Source organism: Cydia strobilella, chromosome Z (assembly GCF_947568885.1).
Source record: "Cydia strobilella chromosome Z, ilCydStro3.1, whole genome shotgun sequence".
Taxonomy (NCBI): domain Eukaryota; kingdom Metazoa; phylum Arthropoda; class Insecta; order Lepidoptera; family Tortricidae; genus Cydia; species Cydia strobilella.
This window is the reverse complement of record NC_086068.1, coordinates 46,745,091-46,758,108: the sequence shown is the minus strand read 5'-3', so window position 1 is coordinate 46,758,108 and position 13,018 is coordinate 46,745,091. Positions and strand designations below refer to the sequence as shown.

The window sequence follows — 13,018 nt, the reverse complement described above, 5'->3', positions numbered from 1 at the left end:
TGTGGGTCGTGGGAATCGTATTTATACATTCAGTAACACATATCTTGATTTTGTAATTACTTCATAACTTATTTACTAACTTGAGCAAGTGCCTATATAGGCAGTAGGTAGCCGAATTTGCCTGCTAGTAACGAGAAAAAGTCAGTTAAAAATTAATCATCAGAAAATTGTTTCGGTACTTGTAAATATCCATAACCGTTAATTCAAAGGACATCGCCTTATAGAAAAATTGAAAGTAGATAAGTCTGCAAAGACGTGCCGATATAACGCATGATCGTATACTACTCGTAATTTATTAATATGCGACCATCATTATTACTGTTCTGTTTTTGCTATCGACGTCCGAACGATAGGTGAATCTATTTATCATAATTACTTTCACGACGGATCTCTTGTGAATTATGATAGTTCTTCTTAGAATAAACCTCATCTTTTTAATATAATCCGGACCACTAGCTCGGGTTAACTCGGGAAAAAAAGAAACAAATGAAATGTGCGACCGGTTTTTTTCACCTGACAACACCCGGCATGAGTTTTTGTTTGCGTACGCCATTTCGAAAATTAAATTATAGGGTATAATTCTAATATGATAGGTGTGTAATATATGTCTATCTAAGGAATGTGTTTTAGAGATTTTTATCTTTAGTAATTTATATTTATAGGCCTGCATTATGTGTACTAAACTAATTAAGGTAGGTATTTCGTTTACCTACACGAAACGTAAATGGCTATGTAGGTAGGGTAGGGCTGTTTACATTTAGTACTTACTAAAGTAGAATAATTATACAGTAGCAGACTTACTAAAGCAGAATTATTAATTCATAAATACTTTTTTAACTTTTTCACTGTACCTAATAGACAAATATTATCAGTACAGACAAAGCGTTCCTACTTTTTAACTTAACGTGTCCATTTCTAACGACATTAAGTTTGCAGTAAAAGAAAAGAGAATATAAAACGTTTAGATATACCCATTACCTACCTATCCCGTACTTATAACTGTGGCTGTGTAATAAAAATGCTTCTAACTTTTAATTTTTAAAGACCTCTACAAACTACAGAAAAAACTAATAACAACTTCCAATACGAAGTGATTACCATAACTCACCGGCGACCAATAGTGCTTGCAGATCAAAGAGTAGGCGAGTTATAGAGATGGGATCTACAAAGAAATCCGCGCGCATTACGATCTAGCAGCCGATGTTCTGCTGCAGAACAGTGCAATCAACGGCTCCCTTTAACCACCAACATTTGTTTTTTGGGGCGCTAAAAAACAGCGGCTCCTGCGACTGCGACAAAAGGCGATCGTCACAGAGATGCCTCTAAAGATATAAAAAGAACATAAATAACTGCGTGTGGTGTGGGTTTCCTAGAAAAAAATAACAAATGAAGTGTAGAATATTTTATTTGCACCAAAATAGCCGAAATCAATATAAATCAATAATCTATGAAATTAATGTAGCCCTAGAAACGAATAAAGTCTTAATTCTTTAATCCTATACGTAGGATCCCTACTTTTTTAAGTGCTAAAAGAAACAAGTAAATCAATAGGTAAGTACTTACCTCATTAATTAATCCAATCTACATCCACAATCTAAAGAAAATACATTTTGTTGTCATTTTTAGGGTTCCGTAGCCAAATGGCAAAAACGGAACCCTTATAGATTCGTCATGTCTGTCTGTTTGTCCGTCCGTATGTCACAGCCACTTTTCTCTGAAACTATAAGAACTATACTGTTGAAACTTGGTAAGTAGATGTATTCTGTGAACCGCATTAAGATTTTCACACAAAAATAAATAAAAAACAATAATTTTTGGGGGTTCCCCATACTTGGAACTGAAACTCAAAAATTTTTTTTTTCATGAAACCCATACGTGTGGGGTATCTATGGATAGGTCTTCAAAAGTTATATTGAGGTTTCTAATATCATTTTTTTCTAAACTGAATAGTTTGCGCGAGAGACACTTTCAAAGTGGTAAAATGTGTGTCCCCCCCCTGTAACTTCTAAAATAAGAGAATGATAAAACTGAAAAAAATATGATATACATTACCATGCAAACTTCCACCGAAAATTGGTTTGAACGAGATCTGGTAAGTAATTTTTTTTTAATACGTCATAAATCGTAAACCGCAATTTACCTTTCACTCACGTTTCTTTTTTTTATTTATTTAGGCAACAAACAGTCATATACAAAAATGATGTAATAATAAGCAATGTGTTAATAGACCTTGAGTGCCCTACCTTAATTAAATAATTTCTAATCTAAAGTAGCTAGTGTAGGAGCAGTAAGCGGAAAACAAAGTTAACATTAATTAACAAACTTATCAGTAACTTGAAGTGTATCTATATTCATTCATCCATGTATATGTATGCACGGGCAGGTTGCTTACTCGTACATACATCCACACGGGGTACACAAAGAATGTTATAAATTATTTGTGCATAAGTTACCTATTACAATGTTAAATTATAGAAGTTGTTACAAAATTTTATAATACCTACTTAAATAAACAGTTTGTTATTGTTTACTATTTCGATTTGAAGTAAGTAATAATTTGTTTTTTTTTTTAAACTTTCACAGGTTTTATACGAAAAAAGATCAATGTGGGATACATTTATATTATAATAATTGAGACAACGGTGGAAATAAGAATTTGAGCAATATCTTGTACGAGAGAAAGGAATAGAAAATAATTTCTTATGGCGTGCAGTGCGTTGCGGTATCTTAAATAACAACAACACATAAAAAATACATTGTTAAAATTATGTAATGTACGGAATCCTCAGTGTGCGAGTTCGACTCGCACTTGGCCGGTTTTTTAATCAAAAGCGTTCCCTTATATCGTTTACTTAACCTTTGAAAGATGTTACCACATCGCTTTGCAGACTAAATCTCAAGCAAACCAGTAGGTATAGGTTTGATCTACAGGTCTGTAAGAACCTTACGTGATATGAATCTCAAATTAAACTGGTTCAGATGAGACAATGTGCTTGCAAAGTGACGGAACTGACCGCCCAGACGAGAATGTTAGACGTAGAGCGGAGGTAGAGGTACCTACTCCGCCTCAGTCTGCCCCAGCCAGAACGCCCTTTATTAACTCTAGCTTACAATTCATTACTGGCTGCCTTCCTCAAATTAAGTTCCGCCCCTTGCCATTTTGTCCCTCGCTCTGTAACTATAAGTATGACACAAATTTAACAAAAAATGTCCATGTGTCAGTTGCAGAAAAAATCGACTTCAAAAAGGATTTTAATGACAAAACTTCCGTGAGGCACTGACATATTAAATACATTAAACCGGGTCCACTCAGGTGTATAAAGTCGATGATTGCTCGACATGTTTCGCTCCATAACGAGCAGCATTTTCAATGAGCGCTCGCGTTGGTGGCCCGACGCAGACTGCGGGCTGCAGCTCTCCGCGACCGATTACTCGGTGCGGGCGACGGCGGCGGCAGGGGAGACGAGAAACTACCCTCGTTTTCGGCATTATTGTCAAATGATGGGTTGCACACAACACTCACTACGCCATTCGCTAAAGAATCGTCCATACTGACTAACGGCGTAGTACGTAACACAGTTTTCCAGCTTGGAGGCATTCACCAACCACAATCACGGTTAAAATTCGGATAACGACTAATTTCAAAAGCCTCCCGTACTTTCCACTGAATCACAAATTTTTCGCGAATCACGTACTTACTCACTACGTACATGACGTAGTGAGTACGTCATTAATTGAAAATGCTCCTCGTTATGGAGCGAAACATGTCGAGCAATCATCGACTTTATAAACGTGAGGGACCCGGTTTAATATACATATTCAAAAAGGATTAAATAAAATATCATCTCGTTTTATATGCGCTAGCAACTGATACGTTTGAAGTCAGTGCCAAGCCAAATCATAAAATCGTCAACACGCCGTCAACCAGAATGTCAACCGCGGTGTAGTTTGATGAGAAAGGAAGAACTAGTATTGTAACTATTTAGCTTGGCACCGACTTTAAACTATTAGTTGCTAGCGCATATATAAGGGGATGATATTTTATTATACTTTTTGAAGTCGGTTTTCCTTTTGTTTAAAGATTAATAAAAAAAGTCCTCTTTAGTTTTTCTTACGAGCGATGCATTATTCTGCAAGACTCGTTCCTGTCTGGCCAAACTGTCATATCATTAAACATTTTTGCGCTTTGGGTACCTACGTTTCTAGTTTTAAGGTCTGGATCTGAATCCTGCAAGATTTGAGGAGTTGGACCTCATGGTACCCATCATCAGAACTAGACCTGTAACAGAACTGTTCCTTCAGAACTTCACGCAAGCGGTGCCGGTGTGCCGTCTCTCATAACAATCTATATATTACAACGCGCATGTGAACCTCTACGCACACGCCACGCAGCTGACGCAGCCGGTGTGCTCTGGATTAAACACTTCAAGGCTCAAGGCGCTTGGGCTCTACAGTGTGCCAAGTGTGTACCTATAAGTACACCCAGAAAATATATTGTTATGTTTTTCCACCTTGGACACTCTATCAGATTAAACCACCAATCCACGAATAAATATAGAAAGAAGTCACGTATTACGTTTCTTTATTTTCAAAACTTACCTTTGCAACCTCACGTACAGCAATTATACATATTTATATATTGCGCAAAAATCAATAACTATTATGTTCATTTGGGTTATTTTGATTACTTGTTTAGTAATAGTATTTAAGGTTGTCAAACACTGATACGCTGTGAGCGGCAGTATCACTGAAAGTCGGTCTCGGCGCAAGACATTTGTCGGAAGGGCGGGCGGAGGTAGCGTGCCGGTTGCTAGGCAACCACCCAGCGGGTGGGCGTGGCAATCGATACCACCCTCTCCCACTTTTCTCACGTGACAGCCCTTTTGCTTTCATCCCAACTTAGTTACTAGATCACGTAACGTAACCCGTGAACTTGATCGGCAGGTTCAATTTATTAACCAACCTGCGAGACGACAAAGTGTAGCTCAATTGATACAGTGCAGTTTCAAGATTGAACCTGACAGTTGATTTTAGTTATATTGTAAGCGTTGTAGGCTACAACGCTTGTAGCATAGCAAAGAGAAACAAATATAAGCTTAGAGTGCTCACTCCGTAATTTTTTTCTTGTTGTATGGGAGTTGTATCGTAATTAATAAGTTCAAAACTCGCTTAAAACTTAATACTTTTTATTATTTATTTTTAATTAAGCTTAAATCTTATAACGAAAAAGATTGCGCAAAGCTTTCTTAAACTTATTATACCTAACTAAATGGGTTTCTATCTATAGGTATATGGAGTGAGCACTCTAAGCTAACTTATTTGTCTAAGGTTGTAGGTATTTTTAGGCGGCTGGTATTAAGTATCGAATTGCATGAAAACATCTGTCATTGTTGTGGTTTATTACGTGTGCTTTATTACCTACCTACAATAAAAACTGAGTAAAGTAGGGATTTACCGATCTAATTACAACTATAAATATAATTTTTATAATTCAAACTATGGAATCAAGAGTCTACTTTACCTAAGTATCCGATAGGTGAATAATCATACTATCATGTACTCACCTACATTGAGTTGACTAGTTTTCTAGGCAAGTGAATAATGTACACATTTTCGAGCAGACGAAGAAAGCTTATTTATTTACCCGAAGCTTTTGAGTTAGAAAACAAGAACTTTACCTGTGTTTGTCCTAGGAACATGTATAATGTAAGACGTCTTACGACCACTATAAGTACTTAGGTAAATAATTAAACAAGTTTCCTTCCCATTCCTATATTACGGCTGTTGTAGACAGCTTTTAACGTGTCTGTACTTACCATTTAAGGTACAAAGGTCGCCTGTCGTGTTCACACACGCGTTGATTGCAGGCTGCAGGGCGGAGGGCGCGAATTATAAGTTGTCAGGCGCAGCCCTCGCTCGGCGGCTACCTGACGTCGATGCCTTGCACGCGCTACCACTACCACACCCCCTTTTAGAATGAATTTCATAAGACGTTCTGCTCATCTTTAAGTACCTACATTTGATTAGTGTTGAATTTATTGATGGGCTTGAATTGTCTTGTCTTAATACCCGTAGGTACCTACTTACAGCTAAACCGAATTACTTATAAATTTTAGCTTATAAGTCCAGTCGCAGAAATAAATATTCGTGACATATTATAGGAATATGTAAAATAACACTTGATTTGAAAGTGGCCTGATATAGTGTTTCAAAAAGAAAGCATTAAAAAGTACTTATGTAAATTATTTAAGTAAGATTAGAAACTTGTTACCCATCTACGAATATACATGTTTGGTGAAGATGACTAAAGGAAATATTGGATTGAAACGAATAGTTTTGGCGGTTAATTAAAACAAATCGCCTAACTTCCTCGCCTGGCCGGCTCCGTCGCTCGCGCCTCTCGGCAGACGGTCCGTCCATCCCAGATATTATATGGACCATAAAACGACGATCACGTTTTATAAACACTACATTTATAACTACTTTATGATTGTATTATTTATTTTAAGTAATATATTATTTTGTGGTAGATATTTTGATTTTTTTCTAAACTGTATAATGCTTTCAAATATTTTAAATACAGTACACTCCATTAATTTATAGTATTCGGCCGTGTTGGCTAAATATGGAATGCGTTTGGGTCTTAATGGTCAGCGCGACGTGAAAAGTGGGCGTTTGAGGATAATGGGTTTTTCAAAACAGAAACTGTTTCATTAATGATTTAGTCTTTTGTTTTCAATTTGGTTTCATGGTATATTTAGGCCTCTAATTTAAAAAAAAATGTTGTGACGGCAAAGAATAGTAATTGCAAATATTTCGACATTTTTACGATTGTATTTATTATATTTTTGTAAATTCAAGTTGATTTGCAGATACAGACGTAAGTGAAGAGTCGGTCTCCACAGCAGCGCGCCCCGTGGCCCCCGCGCCGCCGCGGCCGGCCGGCCAGCCCGGCGAACGCCGGCCGGGCGCGAGCGGGACCCGCTCGCACTAAATTTAAATATTTTAATCCTTAATTTAAATTTTTGACATTTTTATTTCATGTTGGTATTCGTGTAGTTTCATTTTTAATGTTATTTGTCATATTGTGGAACTGGAGACGCTTTGAATGTAGGTAGGTAACCTTCAACTCATGACTGGCGCCTTATACCCTAATTTTTGAGCGTACTTGATTAGGCCCGATTACATATTGATTAGTGTTAACTTTTATGTGCTAATTCATACATTTACTAGGTACATGCGTTTAGTAACATATGTATGAACTCGCAATTAACACTAATCAATGTGTAATTCGGGCCTTAGAATACGTTAATTGAATATTACACGCAAAGCTTTCTATGTAGTTTTGATTGTCATGTATAATTTAATTTAGAGGGACCTTAGGTAATTTTCGACGTAAATACAGATACACTCAAAACTACCCTCCGAGCCTCGTCAGCAAGATAGTACTACAAGAAACGTAGCTCGATTATCCAAATGTCCATTTAAACGTCGTAGCTCGTTTTCGGCATGATTTAAAAAAGCATGGGCTTGTAAATTTAGGAGACGCAGGCGCATGGCGGGACGGATAAATGAGGCATGTAGATCATTATAATACTACATCATTAGTCATCCATCGCGGCGCCGTGGTTAAATAAGAGGCATGGGATAGGGAAATGTGATGTTTGTTTAGTACCGTCAGTTTAAAAGGCTTTTGATTTCGATACACTTGCATAATCTTAGTAATTCCATCACTTAAACGTAAATTAACCTACTTATATTGAAACTTAATTTTAAGCTCTAGCTTAGGTATTGTAAGTAGCTAGGTATAGGTATAGCATTAACGATAAAACTTTTTAGAGTAGCAAAGATATTCTTAACCATTGATTAGGTTAAAAATTTCAGAATGTTTAATTACCAAAATTATCTGTGCATACCAATTTAATAAAATAATTTTTAACATCCCAATACCTTCATTGTCCAGCAACAACCAACAGTAACGATTTGTTTTACAACTAATTTTTTAAAATGTAATTTTTCCAAAGCAGGATATGATATGAATACTCTGTTTTATCGATTTAAAAAGGAATTATTTTAAATATTTTTAGAATGTTTGCTGTATTAAAACATTGTTCAATTGCTTTTGTTTCGCGACGTAATATCGCAGCGACGAGTTACGTCGGGTCATCAGTGTGATAACGGTATCGGGGTCAGAGCGTCGAAACTACGACACTCGAATGGGTTCCCATCATCAGGCACAATATTGTTTGTGAGAAATACACTCCGCATAACATGTATCGCAGAAATACTTAAAGTCGAATGTTAATTTTGCATAAATATTACTTGCCATTACTATGACTATGCATACAATACATTTTGCAGCATATTATTTAGCAGAAGATTACTTTTGCCGAATTCATTTTAGCATAATTTTATGTACCATAATCATCCTGTAGCATACTTTTATTATGGCATAATGATTTTTTCTGCTAGCAGAAAAGTAGATTAGGTACGTTAAGTAAGAACTATTGTGGCCCAAAAACATTAAACCTGTGCCAGAAAAGTAGGTTAGGCTAGAACTGTGACCTCTTCTATATAAAACGAACGGCGACCAGAAAAGTAGGTTAGGTTAGGTTAGAACTGCAACCTCCTAAATTAAACGAACGGCTGCCAGAAAAATAGGTTAGGTTAGGTTAGGTTAGAACTGCGACCTCTTACAAAAACGAACGGCTACCAGAAAAGTAGGTTAGGTTAGAACTGCGACCTCCTACAAAACTTACAAAATTTGTTGGAGTACCTTTACGTTTAATATCAGGCATAATTTACAGCGCCTAAAAAAAATCTAAGCAATCATGCTTAATACATGGGATGTATGTGTCACACAATAATGCAAGTGATTGAAGTAATTTATCTGATTAACTTTAATTCACCTTAATATAGGTAACTTTATGCCACGTAATTATTATGCGATATATTTATCTGCGTAATTAATATTCGCTAAAAAACTTTTATGATCATCAAAAGTATGCCAAAACATATTTCGGGATTTTGAAACTCTGCGAAGTGATTGATGCTAAATGATACTATGCGAAAGGTAATTCTGCCAACGACATTTCTGCCAAGTAACATTATGCATACAAAAATATGTCAAAAAGCTTTCTGCAACACAATTGGGAACCCACTCGAATTCTGTCCCACCCATACCTCCAATAAACGTAACTGACATTCGGAAACTCATTCAATTGTTTACCGTATTGTTGGGCAATAAATTCCAAGTATAAACTGATTTTCCAGTGCCACTTAGCGCCACTTCAACCATTCCACTAAACCGGGGTTAACCGGTTAAACCTGGACCTACCATGGTTACAGTACAACTTGATACCGGGTTAATGGTTTCTTCTTCTTTCTGCCCTTATCCCACGTTATGTGGGGTCGGCACAACATGTTTTTCTCTTCCATTCTCCTCTATCTTTCGTCACCTCAGCACTCACTCCTTTCTTTCTCATATCCTCTTCACACAATCCATCCATCATTTTTTTTTGGGAATTTAAATGCACAAAATATTGTCAGATATTTTTTAGTTGCTCTTTGTTGAAAAAAGACTGGAATAAAGACTATCCCATCAAAAACATTACATGTATAAAGGTGCAAGTCTGGCAACGCAATTCTTCTTCTTCTACAAAGAAGTCGGTTATTTTAGTCAGTTACTACCGGTGGGTCCGGCCGGAGGTGTCCACATAACTTGATTTCCACCAACTATTTTAAAACCGTGTCAATATTAAATATCTTTATTTTTTAATCCATAAAATTACTTGGTTATCGCATGGCTACACAATTATAATAATAGTCAACTGTTTAAAATAATTTTAATCGAACATAGCGTAAGCACTAATGACATACAGTTTGAGCAAAACACATAAGAGTACGAGTAAGCGTACGGGGCCGGTATATGACGTTTTCAATTTAGACCTCACTTTGTGCAAATAATTTGTTCAATAATTGCATTAAATTATATGTAAATTTGTTCACAAAGAAGCCGTGTAGCGACTGTATGCCATTATATTTTTTATTTGCTGTTATTCTCTACAAATCGACACTAAAAGTATCAAAAAATCAAAATATGGAGTTCCGTTTAAACAAGATTTAATACAATTTTGTCTTTGACAGTAATTGAATTGTTGTGTGATTTTGAAAGCTAAATAACTGAACTAGCGAATTATCATCTAATTATATTTTTACTAACAAAGAAAAAAGAAATTCAATATTAAATGTAAACTTTCATTCAATTTCCATTGACGTCATCACTCAAAATTCTTCTTTGACTTAGATGCCCGCTGGGGCTTGACGAGAGCAGACGTGTAGCTGCACAAATGAAAATGACAGCTACTTTTGACAATTTTATTGTCATTTAATAACATTAAATCATACGAATCAGTTTACGCATACGAAAAAGTATACCAGTAGATAAATTGTATTTAATAATTTTTAAGAAAAAAAACCGACTTCAATGGGGGATGCCGTTGAAAGATTACTTATTGTTGATGGTGCACTCTTAGATTCCAGACTATTAAATGAAAAAGACAGCATTTTTTGCCTAATAATGTAGAAAAGGATGTAAAACCACCCACTTTTCTAGTAGCATTTCGTTTCTGTATGGGTCGCAGTTCTAACCTTGTTTTTTTTTTTTTTGCCCAGGAAAAATCTTCGAAAGATTCCCCAGCGCCAGGGGGAGGCACTGAGGATATGTGAGATTTCTACTCACTAAAAAACCTGGGGTGTTCGTCTCTCTGCCTTTGGGGTGGAGTCACGGGCACGCGGCGTCACTCATCCGCAACCCCACCAGCAGCTGCCCGTTAGGGCCCATCACCGGGCGGATGTTTGCCCAAAACCACCATTAAGGGCATGTCCGAACACTTGACATGCCTTCCAACCCGAGGACCTCTTCCCTATGGGTGACAGACGCCCCCGTGTCTGCCACCCGGAGGTCGATGTTAAGGTGGCAAGCGTCTGTCGTGCGCAGCACGCCTGCGTCTGGTTCTACGGCGGCGCATTGGGTCAGCCTCAACCTGGATTTCGCGCTCGCGCTCGGCCGCCTCCTTTTTGGCCATGACGTGCTCTGAATAATCCAGCATCGTCTGCCACACCTCTTCACCAGACAGCATAGCCTGCACTATGGCTGGCAACGACAGATCTTGCCCAACACGGGCAATCACCTCCTCTCTTTCGACGCCCCAGACCGGGCACTCAGCCAGTGTGTGCTGGGCCGAGTCTTCGCGTGCTCCGCACTCGTGGCATACCGGGGTCGGCTCTCTTCTTGCCTGTTTATGCAGGTACTTGCCAAAGCAACCATGCCCCGACAGCACCTGAGTGAGCCGAAAGGTGAGAACCCCGAAATCCCTTTCAATCCATTCACGGAGCACAGGTTGGATCGCCTCTATGGTGCGGACGCCAGCACTCGGCCGTTCCAGCCGCAGCCGCCACTCGTCAACCGCCTCCTGCTGCAGCTCCATTCGCCGCATCTGTATTTCTTGCGGAGCTAGCACGTCACCCCGGTCTCGCACCTCCCCGCGCCACTGGTATAGAGACGCAAGGACCCTCGCGTCCAGGTCCCAGGGCAGAGAGCAGGCTAGTACACATGCGGCCTCCGCGCTTATCGTACGATACCCTCTTATAACTCTCACGGCCATTGTTCTCTGCGGCCGGCGCAACCGAGCGATATTTTCTCTATTGAGAGCATTTGCCCAGACTGGGGCACCGTAGAGCGCCATCGAGCGCACCACACCCGTATACAGGCGGCGGCGTGAAGCCGCAGGCCCTCCCAGGTTTGGAAGTATACGCCCAAAGGCGGATGCGGAACGCAACAACTTGGGTGCCAGGCGCTCAAAATGCGTACAGAAATTCCACTTGCTGTCAAGCACGACGCCAAGGTAGAGCAGTGTCGGCTTGACGGCAATTGGGACTCCTCCCACCACAATAGCCGCCCCAGCTGGGGGCGCTTTCCGTGGACCATAGAAACATATGGCCTCAGACTTCGCTAGGGCCACCTCAAGGCCCAGACTTCTGATCTTGCCCACGCAATGAGCAACTCCGGCCGTGGCTAACACGGCTGCGTCACGGTAAGTGAGTCCCTTAGCCGTCACAGCCGTTAGCAGTTCTAACCTAACCTAACTCACTTTTCTGATAGCATTTCGTTTCTGTAAGGGTCACAGTTCTAACCTAACCTACTTTTCTGATAGCAGTTCTGTTCTGTGAGAATCGTAGTTCAAACCCACCCACCCACCTAACCCACTTTTCTAGTAGCATTTCCGGGTCCAGGTCTGGGTTCGGATCCGAGTCCGGGTCCGTGTCCTGCTGTCTGGGTCCAAATTTGGGCCCGAGTTCGGTCCGGGTCCGGGTTCGAGTTGGGGTCCATGTCCAGACCCGGGTCCGGGTCCGAGTCCGGGTCCAAGTTTGAGTCTGGGTCAATAACGAAGAGAACAAATCACCAAACGTGAACTATGTGTCATTGAAGAGTTCCGTTCTGATCATCATCAGCAGTTCCACTTCATGAAATGTCACTTTTTTAAATGTAAATTCTTGATTTGTTGATGAAAATACTAAAATCACTGTATGTATGCCTTTAACATTTGAGGAGTTGCCTCGATTCCTCATGGATCCCACATCAGAACTGCGTTTTGACAAAAACGGGACCAATCTGTATGTATATACTTCCAATCAAAAAAAGAATTTTCAAAATCGGTTCAGAAATGACGGAATTATGGAGTAACAAACATAAAAACAACCGAATGGAGAACCTCATCCTTTTGAAATCTTGAAGTCGGTTAAAAAAATAGGGTAAATAAATATCATCACGTGGAGCTCGAGTCCCATTTTAAATATGATTTGTTATTATTTACGGATCGTAATGGTTGAAAACCGCAGTAAACTATCCTAAAACATTACGATTACAATCGAATTTAAGTAATTTGTTCCTTCAAAACCCGCTTAAAATTAAAAAACGTTTTAAGAGTCGTTTTACTGATAGGGATTAATTTTCATT

General features: G+C 39.0%; 1 protein-coding gene across 1 annotated transcript; it reads right to left on the bottom strand.

The window, feature by feature from the left end:
- Positions 1–10,970: 10,970 nt before the first annotated feature.
- LOC134753775 (uncharacterized) lies at positions 10,971–11,666 on the bottom strand. Its single transcript, XM_063689714.1, has one exon. The coding sequence runs from the start codon at positions 11,664–11,666 to the stop codon at positions 10,971–10,973; it is 696 nt and encodes a 231-aa protein (XP_063545784.1).
- Positions 11,667–13,018: the final 1,352 nt, after the last annotated feature.